Source organism: Myiozetetes cayanensis, unplaced genomic scaffold (genome assembly GCF_022539395.1).
Source record: "Myiozetetes cayanensis isolate MyiCay16 unplaced genomic scaffold, myiCay2020 scf22, whole genome shotgun sequence".
NCBI classification, from domain to species: domain Eukaryota; kingdom Metazoa; phylum Chordata; class Aves; order Passeriformes; family Tyrannidae; genus Myiozetetes; species Myiozetetes cayanensis.
This window is the reverse complement of record NW_026087434.1, coordinates 2,959,461-2,983,760: the sequence shown is the minus strand read 5'-3', so window position 1 is coordinate 2,983,760 and position 24,300 is coordinate 2,959,461. Positions and strand designations below refer to the sequence as shown.

The 24,300-nt window shown below is 39.9% G+C and overlaps 1 protein-coding gene across 2 annotated transcripts in view; it reads right to left on the bottom strand.

Annotated features, from left to right (window-relative positions):
- PRKCA (protein kinase C alpha) overlaps positions 1-24,300 on the bottom strand; it is a 136,568-nt gene that overhangs the window by 70,561 nt on the left and 41,707 nt on the right. For both annotated transcript variants that reach the window (XM_050318994.1, XM_050318995.1), the window contains exon 3: positions 11,671-11,753. In XM_050318994.1, coding sequence (XP_050174951.1) covers positions 11,671-11,753 — 83 coding nt within the window. The remainder of the gene's footprint in view (positions 1-11,670; positions 11,754-24,300) is intronic.

The following is a 24,300-nucleotide window of genomic DNA, read 5'->3' as shown; positions in this document are numbered from 1 at the left end:
ACTGGCTTTTTTTTTTTTTCCTTTAACTTTTTCCAAGCAGACAGCAAGTGCTGTCTCAGGAGGTAACCAGCTATATCTTGAAGGGACTGTACAGACTAACAACGTGCTTTGAAGAGCACTAAGGAGGTCAGTCTGTCCAATTCAGTTTAATTGAACTAGGCACAGATGGTATATGATTTACTTTAATTAGGCTGTAGATAAAGAACATCTCAACATAAGGCATGCCAGTCAAGGAGAAATCATTAAACAGGAGCCTATACTTGAAAATGCACAAGGCCAAAACCTTTGCTGCACAACTGAGAAACTGGGGCAAGATCTCTTTCTACCAAAAGGAACAAAAGATCAGTCCCATTAGGAAGAATAAGGACAAACCTCACAAGTTGGTGTATGAACGACAAGTAAATTGGGGAAATTGAAAAAATGCATTCTGAGAAAAATTTGTTACGAAAGTAAAGCTGGTTCTTTCATTACAGAGACATAATACAATAAGGCACAGTAATCTATCACAAACTATAGTTACAATTAAATAGATTATTCTACCCATCCATTAGGGAGATTTAATTAAGGAGTATCATTAGGAAGGGCATAATTCATTTTTTTCCTTTGTTTTTCGATTACTACCTCTTAGTTTTCTGCCTTTATTGACAGACTTCATTTTTAAGTCATCATCTTTTAAGTCTGAACAGCATTAACAGACTTCTAAAAACTAGCTGTACTCAGATGATTTTGCACTAGGCTGAGAATATTGGAGAAATCCACTTAAAGCAGTTTTTTCCTACTCTACTTTTTTATATTATTATTCCAGTAAGTTTTTGGAACCAACAGTTTCCTGCCACTGGCCTTATTTACACCTCCATCTCTCAATCACAATGAATAAAATATATCTAAAAGCTGCAAAGCTTATAAAAAAAAGATGGGGTGACTGTGTAACTCTGTATTTGAGGCAAAATAGATGGTGATTATGGGCACATTTACTGCAACAAACTGCAGCAGGGACCACAGTGGTCACACACAGTTCTGCCACAGAAAACACCTGCAGTAGAAATTTCTCCCTATCGTGGCTATTTGAGCTTCCCAAATCCCAAGGACTGCAGGAGTACACCCTAAACTACAGCATCATCTCCTATTCCATTTCCTGCTAAATGAACTATAAATTTTTTATCTGAATTTATAGGCACCGTTCACCAGCATTTCTGCAGCAGTTCGTGCCATCACCACCAAAGCCAAAGCTTTTTCTGCCTGGAAGTTTGTAAGAGATGCCCTGAGCATTTCTGAATAATCCACATTTTCCTGAGTGCTCTGCATGGAATGGGTGCAGCACGGAGTATTTTGCATCTTCCCAGTTTTTATTGTCGTTGCAAATCTTACATACTCTTTATTTTTGTGTTAAACAGTTTAAATACCAAGTTTGTAAATCAAGCACAGTTCATTAAGCACTGAAGACTCCCACTGACTTAGATGCAAATTTTGTCCTAACGTTGGAAATGCCTGGGAACCCACTGTTTCCAAGACCTTTTCCTGAATTTCTCTTTGCTGTTTGGATTTCCAAGGCACTTCTTTGCATTCAGCCCATTTCACCAAACTCAGCTTCCAGCCTGTTCAGTTCAGAGCAGCTCACATCTCATATCGAGCCTTCCCCTGACAAATAAGTGATTTCTTTAAACTGGAATGCTGAGCCACACAAACTGCAGTCCTGAGGTTTTTTTCCCACCCAGGTATTAATGTAACTCTGATGCTTTTTAAACGTGTATGCACCATAAATACATTTAGATATGCGAGGATGTTTGGGCACCAATAGACATGCAACTGCATAAGAAAAAGCCTATGGGCAAACAGCACATATCTTAGATTTTAAACAGCACAGAACACACTCCCACCTGAGGTGTTTATGATTTATTAACCTAATTTTCAAAAGCACCAAGTGCCTACTTGTAGCTCTTGTTGACTCTGCTGGGGAACACAACCCCGGAATGGAAAATTAACAATATCTGTGTGTATGGATGAGGAATTCCATACTCTCTTTAGAGGAGGGCAAATTTTGCCAAAAGGCCTTAATTAAAAAAAAAAGAAATCTCATATTACAGATCTCTTCATGGGTGACAGTCTCAGGAGACTAAAAAAATTTGCTGCTTATGAGGAAAAACTTGATTTTTAGATGTGATCCTCTTGAACTCCACCTTCAGGAAATGTCTAATTTTTGGAATTCTCCATTGATTAAGACGCATTGGTCTTTTATTGCAGCGACTAATAACCCAAATTTTTGGAGTGTATCCCAACTTGTATTGGCAAAACAAGCAGTAATGAACCTGAGCAAATGGACTCTGTGACAGGAGCAAAGAGACTGGAAAATAAAATGCAGAGCAATGACAGCAAAAGTGGAAAAAAAAATTCAAATGGCACTGTTTTCCTCATTTATTTTAGAACTACTTGAAAATAAACTTTTATTAGAGTAGCCTTTTCTGGACTATTATGTCACTAAAGTGACTTGATTTAGATATAGAAGCTCCTTGAGAGGGTGCCTGGAGTAGTTCAGGTCTATGTTCAGTCTCCTCATTTGACCCCAGGGCTTTATTGTTGCCAAATACAAAGCACTGGGAAACACTTTGATTTGATTTGAGCTTGTAAGATCAGTAAACAGCTGTACCTTCTCACAGAGGAGCAAAGGATTAGTCTGGAATGGGAGAATAGAACATTTTCTACCCCTCTACTCTCTATTTCAATGTGCTCCCAGCAAATTAAAAAGAAAAAAAAAAAGGCAGGGATGTGTGTTTCTATTTCTCTTAATTTTACCTCTGTGTGGCAGATTCTAAATGAAGCCTGTTAAATATAAACTCATTTGTGTTTAACCCCAGCCTTTCATATTATCTATGGCAAATCCCCTTTGTGCAGGAATATTGAACAAAGTCTGTTGATTGCAGAGTTCTTTTTATTTTCATGAATGGTCCAATCATGCTCTTGGCACACAAAGAGACAAGTAGCAGATGTTAAACAAGACTCTGAGGGATTATACATTTCTCCTAAAAGTTACAGGACTGCTTTAATTTCTTCTGGGTTTTTTGTCTTTTTTTTTTACTGTCCTTCTATATTTTTTGCTTCTGCTTCTCCCAAAGCATTTTCATTCCTCCTGCCTTTCAGAGCCAGAGGCATTTGGGAGCTCCTGGCAGATCAGGAGAGGATGACAAGAGAACACACCAGAGGATTTCAACTCCTGTTCCAGCTGATAATATTAAACCAGAGCATTGCCTTCACTACACCTCAAAACTGAGAACTAAATTTCACTTGGTGGAACAAGATTAACATGACAAGTCCTTCAGTGCCAACAAGGTCTAACCTAAATAGCTACTGTAATAACCAGGTTTCAAAAACCTCCAAGTTCTCGCTACTTTTCTTTCTTAAAAAAAAAAAAAAAAAAAAAAAGAAAGAAAGAAAAGTAGCCAAACCTATGCAGACACTTCTTATAACTATTTTTACAGAGTCTTTTATCTCCTTTCGGGTCGTTCTCTGCTGGTCTGATGCTCCTGTTGCCATAGGAACAGACCCGAAGGTCCTTTGTTACAGATGACAATGATTTCCCCAACACAGACATTTCTTTCCTGCCTCAGTTCAACAGGTACCCTTCTCGTGGGGACAAAGGGAAAAAAGGACTAAATCAATCTCTAACTCTTCTATCTATTAAGTTCTCATTACCAGAATTTATGAGATGATTTTACTTTTACTTTAGGAGCTCAGCCAGTGATCAGTGGCACTTTAAGGACTGAGCTTCATTAATTACACAGGGCCATGCTACAGTTAATTTATTTGCAAGGGAACAGCAAAAATCAAATTATGGAAGGGAACTTGATTGTCATAGTGTTACTTCAACAGAAGCATCAGGATTTTGGTTTTCAGCACAGATAATACACCACTGGTTTAAAATCTCTTTGCATCAAGTCTCATTAGGCTGTTACAAAAAATCAATTATAAAATGAGAGAATATTTTGTGCCAAGGACAACACCTAATACGTGTTCCCTGAGACCACTGGCTACTTGAAGACAAATCCTATCATCTTCTCCAAAGGCTGAAGAAAAACCTGTGAACTATTTGCATGTCTTCAAACTATCACTCCAATCATGGAAAACAACAAGAGCACGGCCAAGAATGAAATGAAACTCTTCCTGTTTGTGCTTTTCCAGACTCAGACAAACGCAGCCCAAATGGCCAAGGATGGCAGCAGCTCCCTTCCCAGTCAGGATGTGTCTCCACCTCCACTCCTTGCTTTTCCTCTCTCTCTTTCATCCCCTCTGTTCCACAGTCAAAACACCTGGATAAAAGGAACTTGCTCTCTCCCGTAAGTACAAGTTGTTCTTCCCTCCCCACCCCCTGAGGTGTTCACTGGAGCTGTGTGATTTACATCAAAAAACTGAGGCTACACCAGTTTAACTCAGCACTGAGGAGCAAACTTGTCCCAGCACCTCAAGGACAGAGCCCCCAGGAATTCAGGGATAGGTGCATCTCTGGTGACACACCACAATTATTTGTGGCATATGGGATCTACAGAGCTTTTCAAATTAACCCACGCCTTTTATTCCAAATTAAGATCTCATCTAATTTTGGCCTCAGAACTGCCACCTCAACAAACAGACAGTGCTAAAAACAACCAGCCTCCTGCAAGGTTCTCTCAGTGGTCTGTGACTGTTGATGTCTCTTCTAGCTAATAAGTTCAGTGTGCCATAATCACTTTGTAATTTTAAAAGCCACGTGATCGTGGGGGTGGTGACAGAAATGTCTATGGTACATTTTGCACATGGTATCTCATGTAACAAAATAGATTATTAGTAATTCTTAAGCATTCTTCCTCCCCACCCCCCACCAAACCTCAATACCGTGTCACCACATTTACATACAGATTAAAGGTTGACACGAGGGACTTTTGCCAAGGGTAAATATAAGCTGACAAGGAAATAATTATATTCAACTTAAACTGCACAACTCAATACACTCTTAAGAATTGGAAAATAAAGGCTGTTGGAACAATGTCAACTTCCATTTGGGGAATTAGAAAGAGTTTTGGTGGTGAAATCAGCACCCAGCAGTCCCTGCAGCCATTGGAGTTACTGCCACTAAAACCGGATCCCTACGGACAAGATTTCTTTTTACTGCTGGGAATAACTTTGCTGAGAGTTCTCCTTTTATAGTACCACTGCCTAATTGTTCTGCAGTGCTAACTTATGAAAATCACAGATATTTTTAGGTTCATCATTTATATACATTTCCAAACTCTCAGCAGAACTCTGCTCAATGATTAACTCTTGCCAGGATCACCTATGTTTTAGTGTATATTGTAGAGCAAATGCCCAGAAAAGAAAAATATAAAGTCTAACTTTTATTACTCACTCTGCATTTGCACTGTTCTGGATTGGGGAGATAAAAGTTTTATTATTTATAATAAAAAGATTTGAAAAGCCATGAACTTTCCAAGCTCAGAGACTACAACAACAAAAAACCCCAGATAAACTCCACGCTTGATGCCTCAGGTACAAACTCCACGAACTGAAAGGCTCAAGGGCTGCAGTGGAAGAGCTGAACAAGAGTCACACACTGTGTGTGGGCAGCCACCCACCGTGGGTTTCCTACCTGTGGGTGTACAAGGAGAGCATTCACTCAGCTCCTTTCAGTACTGCAGGGAAAAATTTTTCCATGCACCTTCTGCAGACGGACAGAGAGTCCATTTGGAGACTGCATTACAGGGCAAATGGGAAAGGGTGGGAATTACAAGTAGGTATAAAAGTTCATGAACCTGCTCCTTTGTAATTTAATTCTGTTTTTACTGAGGTTCATTCACTGTAGCTAAAAGCCGTTTCAGCTGCAATAAAAAGGAGCCTGTGCTTTAATTTAGGAATAGAAGGTACAAATGTTCTCCCAGGAGATGATAAATGCAAACACATTCCAGTACAAGAGCTGCTTTCAAGTAACCCCGTGGAGCTGCTTCCAGCTATTTCAGCGGAGTCATTTGGGTGAGCCCTGAGCAGCCAGGGAGGAGCAGCCCCAGCACCCCTGGAGGAATGGGGGGATCAGTAATCACACCGGGCACGGGCACTGAGCGCTGGCACAGCACCCACGGCAGGTGAGGGGCTCCTTCCCAAACACAGGCAGGGCCTGGCAATGGCGAGGAACAGGAGGTGCACAGGGTGACATATGGTGACCACCAGCATGAATCCTTCATTTCTCCATCAGCTTGCTGCACTGACCGTGGTCTCGCTGATTTTGGCAGCCTAGGGCTAACTTTTGGGGAAAGGGCAGTAGTAATACAGTGAGGAATATTTTAAACACGAGTCAACGGGATTAATAATTTTCATCATTAGAAAACACAGCCATACAAACACACTGAGTTGGTACCTCAATTTGTAAACAGAGGGGGTTTTATATTTTCATTGTTTAGGGTGTAAAATGAAAACTCAAAAAATTTATTGCATCGGAGCTGTTTAAGAATCACTTCCAAAAATTCACAGAACCTTCTTTTCAAGAGAACATTTCTGTTAATCTGGCAAGCAGGGAGCTGTGTCTTGCCAGATCTTCCTGCCTTTGTGTATCTTTTATGATGAAGTGAGAAGGTTTTATTTTCTTAAAAAAAAAAAAAGACTTCTGGGAAAAGACTGCCTATTATTCAAAATTCAGATTAGCAATAAAAAAGCCCCTAAACCTTACTGGTATGTGGTTGGAACTGATGATCCTTAAGGTATTTTCCAACCTAAATGATTCTATAATATTTTACTAATTTATGTTTGTTGTTGTTCTGTCTCTCGTGATGTCCAACACTGACAACAGTTGCTTTTCATAATAAAAACAACCTAAGGGTTAAAAGCAAATCAGACAAGCCCTGCTGCTGCATTTCATTATCCTTGGGAAATGACTGCAAAGCTTTCTGATTAAAATCCCTTTTTAACTAGTTCTACAGGAAGTCTTAATACTGTGCTTCCAGTTACTGCCTTTTCTTTCCATGAATTTGGTTTGGGTTTTGCTCTTTTTTTTTTTATTTTTTGGTAATTCTCTAAACTAGTAAAGCAACTCTCTTTTTCTGCTCTGAAACCAGCCTCCTACATGTAAACATAATTTGGAAGCAGGAATAAAGGCCAGTGGGGAAAAAAAATTTTAAAAAAAGAAATATTTCAGCATTACCTGGAACCGAACAGAAAAAAAAAATCTGGTCAAGGCAACTAAACCCTCCAGATCAGCCTAATTATATTCATTTATTCCTGCTTAGCACAGAGGTGATCCTTCAGATCATTTGTCTCCCAGCCACAGCTATAAATGCCAGTGTAATACTGCAGTAAATGTGGGTGTCAGCACTGCTCTGAGCCTGAGGCCAAACCCAAACCTGCTGCTGTCACAGTGTAGGTGATCATTTACAAATTAAAAATTTCCCACTGGTCCCCCAGCATCTGAAATTTGGAGGGTCACTTTTTCTCCTCCCAACTCTAAAAACACGGAAACCATACAATGAAAAGCAAGGTGGAGCCTTACAGGGCTCATGTCACATCTCCCCACGGTCCTCAGAGAGCACAGAGTAATATTTGCATCACTGTACAGAGAAACCCCAACACAAAAATCTTAATTTCTCCCTTTGGTAACTCATTGCAACAGCTCCTCATCACATACCTAGAAATCTTCACTGCTATGGAGTTAATTCTCCCTTGCCACAAGCTGCCTGCTCAAGACCTGGTTAGAATTTAAGAGACAAGGAAAAAATATTCCAAGTCTTGTTTTAAAGGCCTTTAACGTTTTAGTTCTTTTCCAAATTCCAAATGAAGAGCTGGAGAATTCTGCATAAAACATCTCTGAAAAAATGGAATATTAATTTCTATCATATCCTTGCTGGAAATAGCACATCTTTGCACGGTTGGGGCACTGCTGGCCAGCAGTGAGTTTAGGACCCCCTAAAAGACCTGCTCCAGTTTCTTCTGCACCAGAGCCTTCATGATCAGAGATTATTTTATATTCACATCATTTTTTTTTCTTCCCTTCTGAATTGTGATAAATAATTTGTGGCACAATGCATGAAAAAAACCCCTGAAATATTGTACTCTAGAGTTGCATCATCCCAATATCCAACCCACTGATGAAAACACCCAACTCCTGCAGCATCCCACAGAACCTCACAGTTGTTCAAATTTAGACTCAGCTTTCTCATGTGCTTAAGATAATAAAGCTCCCAAATAATTTCAGTATCAAGAGGCTTATAGACTTGAGAATCTCTTCCATATCTGTCACCTCTGACATCCAGGAGGTCATTTACCCTGCCAATGGGATGAGAGGGCTTTGCTGGTTCATTTTGCGTAAGCAAACATCTGGATGTTCCCAATTCCTTCTCTCCCAGCTCCTTAAACACTAAGAACTCCCTAAGCACAGTCAGATTTCATATCCTTTGACTGCACACTCACTCGCTCTCATTAAGAATATTTTCGCTTTTTAATTTCTGTAATTTCTGTGTATATACCTCCTTTGGATTCCCTATTATTACAAGCTGAAAGGCAAATAGTGCTGATCCAGAGGCCATGACCTCTGAGTTCTTGGGCACTCCAAGTCTTATAATCTTGTACTGAAAAAAATAATACAGTCAAACACTATTTTAAATGACTGACCTGATTTTTGTTTTTAATTATATGTAGCATGAAATTAGGAACATTTTAATACATCATAAGGAGTTCAAAGACACCTTCTGGTCACTGCATTCCATTAACAAATATTTAACTCTCCATTTTAAAACATCCTTTTGAAAGAAATTTGATTAGTTATTCCTTAACATTAAACATGTCTTAAAGCTTCTTGCAGCATCAGTCAACTTTTGAGGCTGCTGTTACATTTTTTCACTCATTTACCTAAATTCCAAAGTATTTCATCGATGACTTAAAACAGTTTTATGAACACCAAGTACCTTCCAGAAGCAAGCCTCTGAACTGGTGATGATGCTTCCTGTGACTTCAGAGGACACCAGCAGCAGGAGCTGCTAAATTGTCCTCAACAGCATCACCACAAAAAGGAGATGAATAATTTCTATTCGAACCCCAGAGAGCCATTAGATAGCGGGAAAACAACTTCCTGAGCTGCTGTTCTGCTGAGACACCGGAGCTCACACCCTGCCAAGCATTAAGGAAATGTAACATTTTTGGATTGTGTGAATTCCTATTTCGCTGGAACAGGATATTGTTCCCCAGACACCATCATTTCACTGCTAGTCGAGGATGACCACTTCATTCACAAGTATTATTTTCCTTCTGGCACAAACATGGCCCTTTCAACCTCACATTTCAGGGAGTCTGAGGAAAGCCAAAAGAGGCTCATTCTCAGCTTTCCCCCTTCCACTCACCTTTATTAAAGCATGCAGTTCTCAGGTAATAAAAATAATTTATTTACTGGAACTGCCAGTGGAGCTTCCACTTCCTGCAGGGGATTGCTGCAGCCCAAAAATGTTACAAAGAGCTCTGAAAACAACTCCACGATAGAAGTCTCTCTGCACACGATTTTTTTTTTAAGTAGTTCAATTCTCTCTTTTAGAAGAGCATTATTTTAAAGATATATTTTGATCTCACCCTTTAACTGACAATTATTCTAATGATGTATTTGCAAGGATTGGTTCATTTATATTAAAAGTACAGCACACAATAATGTAACAATATCCTAATACACAATAAATATTATTATTATATAATTATTACTCTGGAAAATTAAATTTTATTAATGACAATATTACTCTCAAATTAATGGAAAGGTTACATCATGCAAAGCCACTGGAGAATCTGAGTACACAAATCAATTGTGCACCTGCATGGAGTAATTTAGAAAAGGATGTTTTAATATTTAAACCTGCTAAATATTATGATAAGCTTTATAGCACACTGCATTTCAGAACAAAGCTTGCATTAATTGGTGTAGGAATAAGTTTCTGAATTTTAAAAGGGTTGATGTTATAGTCAAACATTTCAGTAAATTAAAGTCTAACATTCTCCAATCCTCTTTGTGTAATAGGACCTACTAACGTAGCACAATTTTAATAAAACATATTTATTTTCTGATTGCTTTTAATCTTCAAAGTGTTTTTGAGCTATTGCTTCTGTGTAAATATTGAAAATGATCATTTGGTAACCCAAATACCAAACTAAGGCATTAGAGTGATTTATTTAATCACCAAGGCCAAAAAAACCCAAATCACGAAATGCACCAGCAATGTTAAAGACTATTAACAACCTGTCACAGAACAGATTCTATTCAATGGTCTCACACACATGTGTGTGTTCTCATTTCTGAACTTCAGGTGAAAGGAGCAGAGGATGGGGAGAAGGTGGGTGTTGCCACCTGCACTTTCCTTTCCGTAGCTCAAAGCACTTCAAATCCACAGCTTCCAAATTCCAAAGATGGCTTTAACTGTTACACTGTGCAGACACAGACAACAGCCACACTCCAAAGCTTACAGAATTCAACAACTTCCAGAAAAGCAAGGGTACCAAGAATAATTTTGGTTTCTTGCTGCTGCCTCTATGATTGTTTTAATAGGAGAATCTCTACCAGCTGAACAGGAGAACCTGAGCAAGATAACTACACTCCTGACTTAAACACTTTTCTTATGCACCTAAATTGAATCATGTAAAATATTTTAAAATTCAACTTCTAAAAATTCTTCTCAGTTCTTCAACCTGTCCCTGTATTTGAATTTAAAAAACGAGAGAACTTTTTAATATCTGAAATTTTCCCAAACCCCTTGTGGCTTCTGCCCATATATTGTTGGCTGCCCTCATGGTTGGAATATTGAAACAATTCATGGGAAGCTCATTAAAACCTAGTAAGAAAAGTCTTCTGGTGCATCTCATCAGAGCAGATAATAGCCTACAATCTAGAGCATGAGTATGTTATAAGAAACAAAACAGAGCCTTTCAGACAAAGAACACTTGGAATGTGTTGTTCCCATAAGCAGATGTTAAATTACTTCACTGTAAAGTGGAATTTATAAAACCCAGAGAAATTGTTATTTTTTTCTGTGAACAAACAAGCTGAGTTCATTATTTCAGCAGGGTGACACCCAGGTCCTGCACATGTGTCTGCCCATGTAGGCAGAGCAGTCGAAAGGAAGGACTGGTTGTTGACCAAAAATGCGACGTGTACAGAGAAGTACTGACAGAGCAGGATGGAATGGGTGAATCCAGACTGCCAGACGAGCTCAAACACGGCAATAATTCTTAGGAAAACTTATCTCAGATAAGCCAGCTGGCTCGAGATTAAACTATCATTTAATTGGAGCTATAGATCCTTGTGTGCAGAGAGACAAGGACCAGAGACAGCTCAGAAGATACACCTTGAGATAAGATGGATACGAAGAAAGCTCAGAAAATGCCTCAGAGCCTTTCCTGGGAATTGTTAACATCAAATACATCCAACAGAAAGCAAACAAAATCAAATGCTGACTTCATGCCTGGGTAAATGCCTCAGGCTTGTCACCTTCTGAGGAAACCATCCCTGGTCACACTTTCATTCTTACTTTTCTTATCAAAAATAGATCTCCACACATATTTGCCTCAGAACTATAAAAAACCCACTCAATTATGTGCCATAAAGGACCTATTGATGCTGTTTGTCATTCAGTCTCATGGGTATAACAATATAAAACCGTGTAAAATGATGTATTAAATGTGTGTACTCACATCGGTGTCGGGCCCCTTGTCAGCCCCAGGACAAGAGAAGGTAACGAACTCATGGCACCTCTTATGAACCACAAAACAGCAAACTGGTTAAAAAAAAGAAGAGGGAAACCAACAGTTAGAATGGCACAGGTCTGGTAGCGTTGGTTTTTTTTTTTAATCTTTCATAACAAATATAATTGCTGAGGAAATAAAACTTCTAGTCAAATATTTCACCTGTAAGTCAAGGAAAGAAAGCAGAGCCTCGTGTTAAATAAGATACAAGACACCAAGTAAACACTATAATTAAAGAGGAGATAAGCATGCACATTTAAAAAACAAAAGACTCTATACAATGATACATTTTTAATGTTTAAAGCAGCCCACAGTGTTTGAATATAGTGTGGGATGACAATTCTGTGAAGCCACATTTCCTGAATGTAAATCCCTGTCACAGGGACTGTCAATGTGCACTCAGCAAGAGCAGGAGGCAGAAGTGAGGAATGTTAAGCTGGAATGAAACCCATCCTTGGATTTTGTGGGATCTGTTCACCTGAATGCCTTGGTGCAGGTCTCTACAAAGATCCAAAGCCTTTACTTTTTAATTACTTCTGTGAGGAACCAAAGCTCTGAGTGAAGGCTGTTGCAGAGAACAGAGTGTTCTCCTATCACGGGATGGCAGGAGATAATGGGAAAAGAAAATGAGCTCCTGATGGCAGTATGAATGCAAATGTAAAATTTATGAATGATCCCAAAGAACTTTTTCTTTCTGAGATAAGAAAAGCTTATTTTAATTCAGTGATGTCATGGGACCGAGGCTATAGGTTGTCCCGTACAGGTACCTCCAAACCACATAAAAGGCACAATTTGCTTGAGTGTGCTTACTTTAAGAAGTCATTATTTCAGCTTTTCAGCCTCACTATGGGCTCTTCCTTAATGTTAAGCTTAGTTCAGGTATTTCAAAATTGGTCCACTTTTCAACAAAACAGAACAATTGAGATTTGAGGCTGAGAAGCTCTTGTACTAAAAACACCACGGCATCAAGCAGCGAGTCAGGAGAGCAGAATGAAGTGATGCAGAAGCAGTTCACAATTTCTTTACAGATAATGCATTCCCTGTATACTTCAAATTTTGCATTTCCAACACATATAAATACACTCTTTCAAAGGACACTTCTAAAGAATAAAATAGATTTGAATTAACTGACAATTGCAAACACTGAATTTCCTCAACTTCAGGGGAAACCGTAATAAACCATCTCAATTTTTCTGAAGAGCTCACTTCACGAGGCAACTTTAACAGTTCTCTTTCCCACTTAAAATGTCTGTGAATTGATTTCACCTAATGAAGAGCTGAGAAAGCTGCTTTCAAGTGCCCTGCCTGTCACTGCAGGGTACAACCACAATTCCACCCTAATGCCAGGCTGGCCTCGTTCACATCCCTAAGTCGCCCGTCCAGCTTTAAAGAACTCTAATCACCCTTCTGTCTCTCTCCAGCTCTTTTTCATCAGTATCCCATGCAGCAATTGTTCCCAACTGTTCTATTTCTGACATGGCATATGTTTATTCTTTGGGCAAACGGAATAAAGTGGGCTTTGCTCCACTGAGTCCAGATAAGCTCTGCTGACTTGACATGAGCCAGAGTTCTGGCTCAGTGTCTGCTGCCCACTTGGTTGTCTGGTTTGTTAATCAGTCTAAAGCCCAACGAATCCTACAATTATCATTTTGATGGTTTGTTTCTACCAACTGAAAGATCACTAAGTGGCAATTACCATTAATATTACTTGCAGCTGAAACATGTTTTACTTTCAAATGGTATTTTTGGTTCCAAACCTTCCACTCTCAAAGACAAAAGACTGATTTGTGTTTGCAGGAACAAACCACATGCAGGAAAAAAAATATCTTGGTATATCTTTCACAAAACAAAGGAGTTAACTAATTACTTTTGTATGCAGTGATCATACAGTTGCAAAATATAATGTGATAATTTATCCAAAGGTTCTGAGAAATACTATGGGAAAATCTAGAAAATCTGTAGAATGGAGCCTACTGCTCAAATCAGCTACTCCAACACTGCCTTTATTCAGCAACGTATGTTATGGAAACTCTGCATGTTTGGGCATCTCTTTGGGGCAGGATTTATGAAACACCTTGGTCACATCTTATCTCTGAGCTGGCAGCCTCTCATTGCATGGTTAAGGAACTCATTCAACCAGAGACAATGTCGACCTTGTTTTTATTTCCATATAAGCGTCAAGGTAAAGACATAGGAAGAACAGGGCCACTGTTTTCTACAGCCTCATTCCGTGGCTCTGCACTTTAGCTGTTAACTTCCTTGGAAATGATGCTCATCACGCTGCAGTGAAACTACAATTCAGCTGACAAAATAAGGAAACCAGAGAGATTTGTCCTTTAGGATTTCGGGCTGCACCTCGAAACCAGTCACTTGCTAAGGCTTTGATTATCAAATTTTCACTACTGAGCTCTTAAAACTGAACTTCTGTTCAGCCTAATAACAGGCTGATTAATGTGGGCACCTCAACCTGAACTCTTTTCCCTTTATTTTCTATTTGTAATGGTTTATTTATCTCCAAAGAACTTGGTTCCTTAGGAAGTGATCCAAATGCATCAGTCCTCTCTCATCTTCTGAGAAGACTCAAAAGAGAACCAAATAGTTTGACATAAAAATAAACAATAGAATAGGGAACTCTCATGGACTCATAAATCTAAAGGGAAAAGAAAGAGGGTGAAATGAAATCCCCTGTCAGCAGCCATCATTTCCACACATAAAATTTAACATCCAAATCTTCATGTAGAAATCCAGCCATTAGAGTGCATTTTAGCAGTAGTTTTTCAAGTTTATTTCACAAAGCAACACAGATCTGGAGAATTCATGTAAAGATTTACTTGGTTCAGATAAGTGCAAACAAAATGTCATCTGCTTAAAATAACATGTCATTTTTTTTTTTTAGCAATAGAGATGAAAAATAACCTCTCACTAGTTACTTGTTTTGAAAAGATGTTAAGAGCTCCCCATCACTTATTGCAGCTGTTAAGAAGTCACATTATGTTCACCACCTTCATGTAATGAAGGTTATATTGCCCTGCTTTGCAGAGGCTGCCAGAAAATGTGTTGCTTTACATTTTAACATGATGCAAGTGGAAGGGAGCTGGCACACGCCGTGCAGAGCAGCTCGAGAGCAAAGTGGCATCTCGAGGCTGACAGCTAAAATTAAAAAGAAAATTATTGAAGTATTTTCATGCTTTGACAGCATGATTTTGATCTGTGAATGTGTATATATATATATAATATGGATGTGAGCTTCAGTCCTTTGGGCTTGCTGGAGACAAATCCTCTCCCTGCAGCCCAGGGAGGGACGGAGAGAACAAAACAGGCCTTGTGTTGCAAAAACAGACCAACTGCTGGCTGGCTGCTGGCATGTGGCATCCACCAGGCTGCTCCCTGCCCTCCACCCTGCCAGCAGGGCTGCAGAGAGCACAGAATGCTAAATGGACAGCAGGAAAACAAGGAGGAATGTGGTAAGGAGCACTCAGTGCATTCTGAAAGCAAACAAGCAGAAGATGCACGACATGACTCGTAGGATTGATGGTACCTAATGGAGGGCAATTCATTCTATTCAACACTGTTCTGTCCAGGCACAATGCTGAGAAGAAACAGGTTGTTATTAATAATATATATGTATTGTCATCACTTAGAGTTACAAGACTGCTGTAAATCCCCAACTGTTTGCTAAATTATGTGACGTGCAAAGGTTATCGTGATATATTGTTGGGTTGGAGATACCTGCCCAAAAAAACTGTTTCGAGCAGCTTTCATAGATGGCATGGAGGGATGAGACAGAAATGAGATATTGCAAAGATAAATAACAGAAATAGAAGCAATCTCCTCTATTAGATGAGCCATAAAGAAGAAAAGCCATTGCTGAGCCCCAGTCACCCACACATCACTTAGCCAATCTCTCTGAAGAGCTCCATAACCACAAGCATTCCGAGGAAAAATATCAAGACAAAAGTCATATGCATTTAGGGATTATGAGAAATGGTCAATTGATTTTTTTTTTTTTTTGAAAAATCACTTGTATGCTCCCACTTTTGAAAGAAAATCAACAGGTTAGATGAGATATGAACATCTCTACTACACCCCAGCACTCATTTGTTCAGTAAGACAAATTAAGGTGCAAACCCAAAGGGTGGAGAGAATATATTCCTGAGAGTCAAAGTGAACAGCCAGTTACCAACTATAGAGAAATAAGTGAGGGTTGGTTTTTTTTGAGTCATCCTTGACTCAATTTTGCAATCACAGAATTATTAAGGTTGGAAAAGATCACCAAGACAATCAAGTCCAACCTTTGAACAAATTCCCACCACACCATATCATGACGTGCCGGTGCTCAAGACTACTCTCCCAACTCAAATGATGGATTTATAAAGTATTAACCACTGTAAAAATTGCGTGGACTCCATGATCTCAGAGGTCTTTTCCAACCCACTTGATTCTGTGATCTGTAGAGCTGTGGCTCCACTGTCATGCCATTATTAGCTCCCAACCACAACACGTGTTTTGCTACAAAATTTGTTTCCAGGTTTCAAGTATTGATTCTTCTAAAGGAAGCAGCCAGAGAGGCCTCATTGGCAGCAACGGGGAAACAACTGTGTGTACACTCGATATTTGTTGTTGGGCTTCTGCTTTTGGGTTTTAAACAAGAATTGATTCTGAACTGGACTAAGGAGCCACCACAGGAGTGTAAGAAGCACGAAATCCTCTCTGTGTTACTCTCAGAGGGTACCAGAGGCCTTTCAGGGCCTCCACGGGAGCTCAGAGCACAGAGTAATTGTTGGGCTGCTGTTCCACATGCTTTGCATTTTCAGAGAGGCCACAGAACTTCCCCAAGGGGCCCATATCACTGCCTGACTGGTGTTTCCTGCACACCACCGAGCAATGAATGGATGTGTCACATGGCACGTGTTGGTTCATGCAAAGATTAAATATAGCAATTACAATAAACAGACATAGGGTACTGCCTCAAAATAGACCAATCGATTCAATGCCAGCTCCATTTGTTATTTAAATAAGCAGTACTGTTTAAATACACTTACTAGGAATAGACTAAACTCAGCAACAGGGAATATTCCCAGAACAAGAAGAATAACAATTAAGATACAAGATGTAGCAATACTGGCCTTTCTCCTTTTCTGAACACACTATAACTTGTAAAAGTACAATGAAAACTGCCTTTCTATTAAATATAAACGAGGCTGTAGATTATAACCCAAACACAAGTCAGAAGCAGTGACTGTTACTGCAATCCTGAATCCAGGGGGAATTTTTAAATTCTTAAAACTTGCATTACCACAACTTTTTCAACATATATAATTTATAACACATCAGCTTGTTTTTCTGCCAGTGTTTCACCCCCTGCAGCAGAAAGTGCTGTCTCAGGGGAGTAGCCAGGCTAACACTGACAACTGCTACATGCAATCCTTCCACCTGGCATTTACAACTCTCTCCTGACTAAACCAGCGAGATGCAGTGTGCTCCAGGCTCGGAAGGAAACAACCTTAGGAAGGAAAACAACCCTCTCTGCCCATCACCTTAACCTGTTCCTAAGCTTCCTAAAGCTCTTGTGTAACACCAGGTCACACAGCACCTTCCCAGCACTAATCTGGGCAGCCCCACACGTTGCTCACCTCGTGGATTGCCTTTATTTTCACCGCAGATTCTGCAAAACTCCAACTACCTCCTCAGACCTCCCCTGAAATCAGGGTCTAGAGACTACAGCAAATCAATATTGACAAATTAGGGCTGATTTCTACTTCTAAGCTCCAGGTCTACTCATCAGTAATTGGCCTGCATAATCTCAAATTCATACACCTGACCTTGCTGCAGATTTTTTTTTTCTTTTTCTATTTGGTCGAGTCCATTTAGACTAAAAAAGTCAGGTGGAGGAGAGAAATGAGACCTTTGTTGTTTGTTTATTTATTTATTTATTTATTTTAAATCTGAGATAAAGTAATAGTTAACTGCAACACTATCTTATTTGTGGGAAAGGATTATACAGATCGTCTGGACAGTCTTAACTACTCAGGTCATTAACTCCTTTACACTAAGTAGAAAACAGATGGATGTGGTTGGTAAGCTGGCTTTGCAAGATCTACAACAGTGTGCAAATACAGCCTGTGCCTGGCAGGGAAGGAATAGACATTTACATTTACCCAAACAACTCTGGCAGACCTGTGGGATAAAAGTATAAATATATACCTGCAGATATATGTAAAACGTTTTTAAAAGAGTTTGGATTTAGTAAAATACCTCACATAATATATTCAGATCTGTCTGAATGCTATATTCAGATATGTATTATGGTAGATTTGTCATTTCTGCCTTCCACTACAGGAAAAAGAACATATATGATACTGTTTATTCTGCTAAAAGTGCAGCACAAAGTTTGCCAAACTGAGGAAGCATTTCAAAATATTAAAGTATTTCATGCAATATGAAGTATTCAACTCTGTTTCAATCTACTTGTTAATGATCTACTTTTTAAAAGACAGAGATCACCATTTCTATGTAAAGTCATTTTTACCATTTCACAAAACCATTAATCTCCCTCCTTTGAGGTGTCCCATTTTATAAATGAATAATAACCCAGAAGTCATCTATCAAAAACGGTGCTGGAAGAGCTATTTTGAGAGCTTGTACCAGCAAAAAAAAAAAGGTGACCCACAATCACAGACTTTTTATATCACTTCTGCAGTTGGAATTCACTTCAGTTTAAAAACCTGCTGCTGTTAACACGTTGTAGCCTGGCCACAAAGCCCCTCTGGGGGCTGCTCTGATCTGCTCTGGAGCTGTGTACAAGCACCTCAGCAAGGAATAGCACAGCTCTTCCAATTAAAGAACAATAGGAGAGGCCAGCACTGGGTTTTTTGGTGGTTTTTTGTGAACAGTTCCTCAGATTTTTTCAACTAATTCAGCAGTGACCCCAATTGCAGAAATGGGATGTCTTAAATAAAGCAGCTGCCTTCAGTTTGATGTATCACCCAGCACAAAATAAAGGGCTGGGGAAGAGAGCAGAAGGAAGCAGCACAGGCTGTTCATATTTTAAGGCTGTGTGAAATGACAGGATACGAAATGAAACCCATCTCCAGAATGCAGCTGCTGGACTGCATTTTGTTTTGGAACACAGCTGGAATTCTGGACCCCAACAGAAAGCAAAGAGCTCTTGGAAAATCCCCGGTGAGGCACCGTCTCCCACAGTCCCATCGTGCAGCATGAAAAATGATGAGGTCCTCAGTGAGCAAATCTTCTTTACACCCAGATAAACTGTGCTGGCTTTGCTCTTACAAGCCAAGTCACCACCACACACCACCCTCCTTCCAGTTCAGCTCCATCCACCGAGCTCAGGGCCAGCTCTGGGAGCTGCCGTGGGCAGAGCTGCTCCTCGCTGCCAACCAAGCTGAAAACTCCGCTGTTGGGTCAGGAGATGCCCCATGCACTGAAGACAAACCTCTGAAAGACTTCTGTGTTTCCCTAATCTTTCACCTCACGTTAAATCACCCACACGGTCAATTTAACGCAGCCTGTGCTGCGCTTCAGAGCAAAGCCTGAACCCACTCGCAGCTCCAAGCGTGGAAAACTGATGGAATACAGAGAGCACACACTGCTACAGCTCGAAGGTTTCACCATTTCTTTAGAAACAACACAGAATATTTTGTTGCTGATGTTATGGCTTGTTTTTCTCAGCCCTTCACAGTTTAATGATACCGAGCTACTGGTGGCTGTAAACCAAAACACTTCCCTTGAGTATGATTTGTAAGGACACAAATACAGCAAGTGAAATGCCAGATCTGAGTGCCAAGAGCTGAACATTAAGTATTTTGGTATATTTTGAATTTAAGTCCAGGCTTTCAGTTGTGTTTGAGAAACCTTGTAACATACTAACAAAATTAATGAACCTTACTTGCCAGCAAACACAATCCACACACTGATTCCATTATTGCCAAAAGAGGGTGTTTATTTTTCTTCAGGATGGGAAGGAGTGAGGCCAGGATGACACTGAACAAGCTGTTTGAAATATGAACAGAGCCATATCCTAAGTGCTGAACTACAGGAAATAAACTTCCTTTAATACCTGTTTGGACACAATCCTGATTGGAGAATTATGTTGGGAGAGCTGAAAGGCTCCAAAGTCGAGATGATTACCAGGTTACTTCATCTGCCCCTTCACAGTGACCCACTGGGAGAGGCAAAGGCTGTAAGGAGGGGATGGGGTTATGTCAGAAGGAAACCTCACACAACAGCCACTCATGATCTGTAGCAACAAGCCTCTCCCCTCCTCTTCTCTCCAGGTTTTTGGATGACTCCAAGCTCACCAAGAGCCAGCAGCTGCTTGCCATCCCTGCCCTGAGGCCTCCAGACCTTCCATTCCAAGAAAACACAGCTTATTTTGGTTTGTTTTGTCACTAATTATTCTCTGCCTGCCTCAACCTATCAAAAGGGTGGGTTGGATAGGAAAAAGAATTTTACGACAGGTTCAAAAGGTATGGGTGAAATTTTTAAGGGATACAGAGGAAAAAGAGAAGGTTCAGCTCCTTTTGCACATGAGGGTTGCTAATAAAACCAACTGGGAATTTCTTTGGACACTTTTCTCAAAGGATTCTGGTTGGGTTTTTTAATCTTACCCACCCATTCTGTCATGCTATTATATCAAGAAATTGAAGAGGTTTTGCTAATATAAGATTTTTCTAGTTCCTGTTTCTCTTCATTATTTCCATGTTAACCAACAGATGCCCAATATTTGTTGCAAGTCTTATCCAATTACATACATCTTATTAAAGGGTCATCTGCTAGAAACTTCAATTTCATTTTCCTACTCTCATCAGTCACTGCAAACATAGTTTCATCCCAAAATATCTGCAACTTCTCAGGAAGAAAAACAACATACACACTAAACTCCACATTAAACCAATTGCAGTTAGAAATTTATTACCAGTGTAAGACAACACAGGAGACAAAATACACGTAGAGAAACCAATTCCAGAATGAAGAAAATTCACCCTCAGCCAATAGATGAAAGATTCCTTTTCTACAGTTTGATGGGTACATTATTTACTCATAACAAGCAGATTAATTTGTTAGGTTTGGTAGTTATCAAAATTACATGGTTGACTGAAAGACAGAAGTTACAGTAATTCACTCCAAATAGGAAAAGTGGTATTTATAGGAAATACCTGTGGGCTCAGGGGTAGGCTGTACATACACAGTAAAATATGAAACCATGGAAACAAGTCATTTAATTATGAATGGATTATTTACATTTGTGATAGAACATTTTTTAAAAACTCAAAACAAAGAAGTAGCTGAGAGGGGAGCTTTGCAGCAAGAAAACCAGTAGGGCATCTGTCAGTGAAATTTGTCACTGCAGAACCACAGAATCACACAATGGTTTGGGCTGGAACGGACCTTAAAGATTATTCATTCCCATCCTCTGCCATGGGCAGGGACACCTTCCACTATTCCATGTTGCTCCAAGACCCATCCAACCTGGCCTTGGACCCTTCCAGGGATGGGGCATCCACAGCTTCTCTGGGCAACCTGTGCCAGGGCCTCAGTTCCTTCCTAAAAACCAATCCAAACCTGCCTCTGCCAGTTTGAAGCCGTTCCCCCTTGTCCTGCCACTCCAGGCTCTTGTAAATATTCTCTCTATAGTTCCTGTAACTTCCAAAGGTACATTTTGAGCCTGAATTCAGAAAGCCTGCACTAACTGTACCCATCAGTTTACTGCTCCAGCACGAATCTTCCCTTCTCAGCTCTGCCAGCTCAACTGTTTGCACCCTTGAGGAAACACATCACGAGCACGCAGAGCTGGCACAGTGATGATTTCTTAAGTCATGCTTAAGTGACCACTTTAACTTGACATATGGCACATTGCTGTCAAAACCAGTGGCCCTGCCTGCTTGTTTCTCTGTCTTAACATTTCTGCAGTTCATTTTTTTTTTTTTTTTTGGCAAGGTTAGGTTTGAGCTGGAGCAGTTTCCCCAAGTTACTCAATGCACAGAACATCTTTCAAGTATAGGCAACACTCCTAGAATTTGATCTTTATCTCAGAATGCTCCCCAAAATCTAGCCTGTGTTTGAGTTCTTAGTTCTCAGAAACAATCATGGCTATTCTTGTTATTAAGCCACAAAAGTTTTACTATGAACATCATATATAAGTGTTTTCCACCACCTGCTCAGGATATATTTGTGCAGTCCTTCCTGGTTCGCTGGAGCAGCAATATAAACAGCATTTCTTAGTTTATGGTAGACAGAATGAGTAGTATTCTCGTGCTAGGGCAAGGTAAACACAATTTCCTATCCCACATATTTACTAAAAGCAATATATTAGTGCAGGTAGAAAACTGAGGTGTGAATGTCAGTGATGTATTAGCTGACATTCATCCGAGAATATTGCTTACAACGGGCCAAGAATTTTCAAGCAGCAGTAAGGGCCTGGAATTCAGTAAGCCATGACTCAAACCAAAATAAAAATAAAAACCCCAACCAAACAAAAACCCCAAACCAACAAACAAAAGAAAACAACAAAACACCCCCCCAAAAAAAACCCCAAAACACAAGCAAACAAAACAAACAAACAACAAAAAACCAAACCAAAAAGAAGAGATTTCGACTCCTTTCTAATCACTATGGAACAGGCATAAAGGGTCTGCAGTTCAAAAGTGAGGTGAACTCATTTCTGTCATTGCTGTCTTTTCAGGGGATTTCTATTCGAGCTTTCACCACATGACTTTGGCCCTTTACAAGACAGAGCATAAAAGAAAGTGCAAAAATTAAAGCAGTCTGTAATTGAGTACCAAATCCATAATTTGGCAAGGAAAACAAGAACCAAATTTGAGCTTTAGGTTGACAGTTTTTGAAAACACTGATTACTAACAGATAAAATAAGAAATTTCTCTGGTTTTCAGAGAAAATGTAGCCATTTCCTCAGCTGCTCTCTGTGTTCACTTCCCAAGTTGCATAATTCAGACCTTCAGTGTTGCCCACTGAATGTCCAAGTTCTAAAGGGTCAACATTTCTCCTCAGGCCTCAGTTCAGCAACAAATGTTATTCCATAGCTAGTTTGGAGCAAGATAAAAAAAGCCACCTTTTCCCCTCCCAGATTCAAATTTTAGTCCTTATAATCAATAGCCTGAATAACACCCCTTTATACAATGCAGCTCATTCATTACACCTCACCCACACTTAAATGCTGTTTAATATTTCTGATTGTGAATATTCCATTATTTCAGCCAAAAATAGTTTTTATGTTCAATCACTTTATGCCTTGTAATGCTGCACACTGCAGGGTGCTTGAATCCCTCTCAAACCGAGTCAAGTAACAGAGTAAAACTGTGTGAAAGCAAGTGATTTATAGAAAACTGTGTGTTCCCTCCGTAAACAATGTGAAGCTGTTAGAGATGTGGATGGAAAATAACAAATTCCACTGGATTCCAACTGGCATGCAAACAGATGAATGCTGCATGAATTATGCTGAAGTGGTATAATAAATGTAGAAGCAATTTCAGACTCCAGAGTTTGAACAAGTGCACCCACATACAGAACAGCATCACATCTAAACAAACTACCCTGCAAGAAATCAAACTTCCATTAATACCTGGATGCACTGTGGATTTGCAGCGTGGCTGGAACTTTGCTTTAAAGCTGGCATGATTAATTTGCAAGTATGTCAGTCCTAAAATCAGGGGAGAATGTTAAAATGGGACTAAATTGTCTCAGGCAAATGGCCAGGAGAGAGGGAGAGAATGCAAGAGGTCACTAAACACTCCAGCCAGACTCATTCCATAGAAAGTTTCTTTGGAAAATGAGTTTCTTCACTGGTGTGTGTAAAAACATCCCTTCAAATCGGAGGGCAAAGCTGTAACACCTAAAGCCTACAGTTTGAGTGCAGCAAGAACTCTCCTGTGACAGGGGCTGTCTGTGCTTGACGGGCAGAGAACGAGCTGAAAACAACCTCAACCTGTCAAACTCTGCTAAAGAAAGGAACGTTAGTCTGGAGTTCCAGATCTGCTCACAGAGCCACAATCACTGCTGAAGGAAACATTTCTGGTACCTGCCCCACTCCCCAGGTGCTTATTCCTGCCTTGGACCAGATCCTGCTTTTTGCAGCAGCTCTGGACTGAGTAGGCACAAAGGCATTTAGTTATCAAAGCTTTCCTTACTGATGCTTACACAGTGATGCAGCAAAAAACCCTTCCAGTTACTGCCCGAGAAGGGATTGGTTTACAGGGAATCATCCAGGGAACTGCAGCTCCAGGGCAAGACCAGGCTCCTTCCAACCACAGCCTTCACCAAAGGCTCAGCACCTTCACGACAGAGATCAGACAGGAAAATCCCTGTCTCGGCTTTTGTCCCATTTGTTCAGCCATTCTTTATTTTAACTTCTCCTTTATTTTATCCTTATAAACCTCTAAAGCCAAAGATTGGGCTTTAAAATATTAGTTTTTAAATTCTAGGCTGCCTGAGTCAGGGCAGATATGATTGGTGAGAATTCCTACAGCCGAAAAAAACCCAGTGGATGCATTTGTTCTGCAACTCCCTGACTGGATAAAACTCATTATAAATAGATTTATGAAA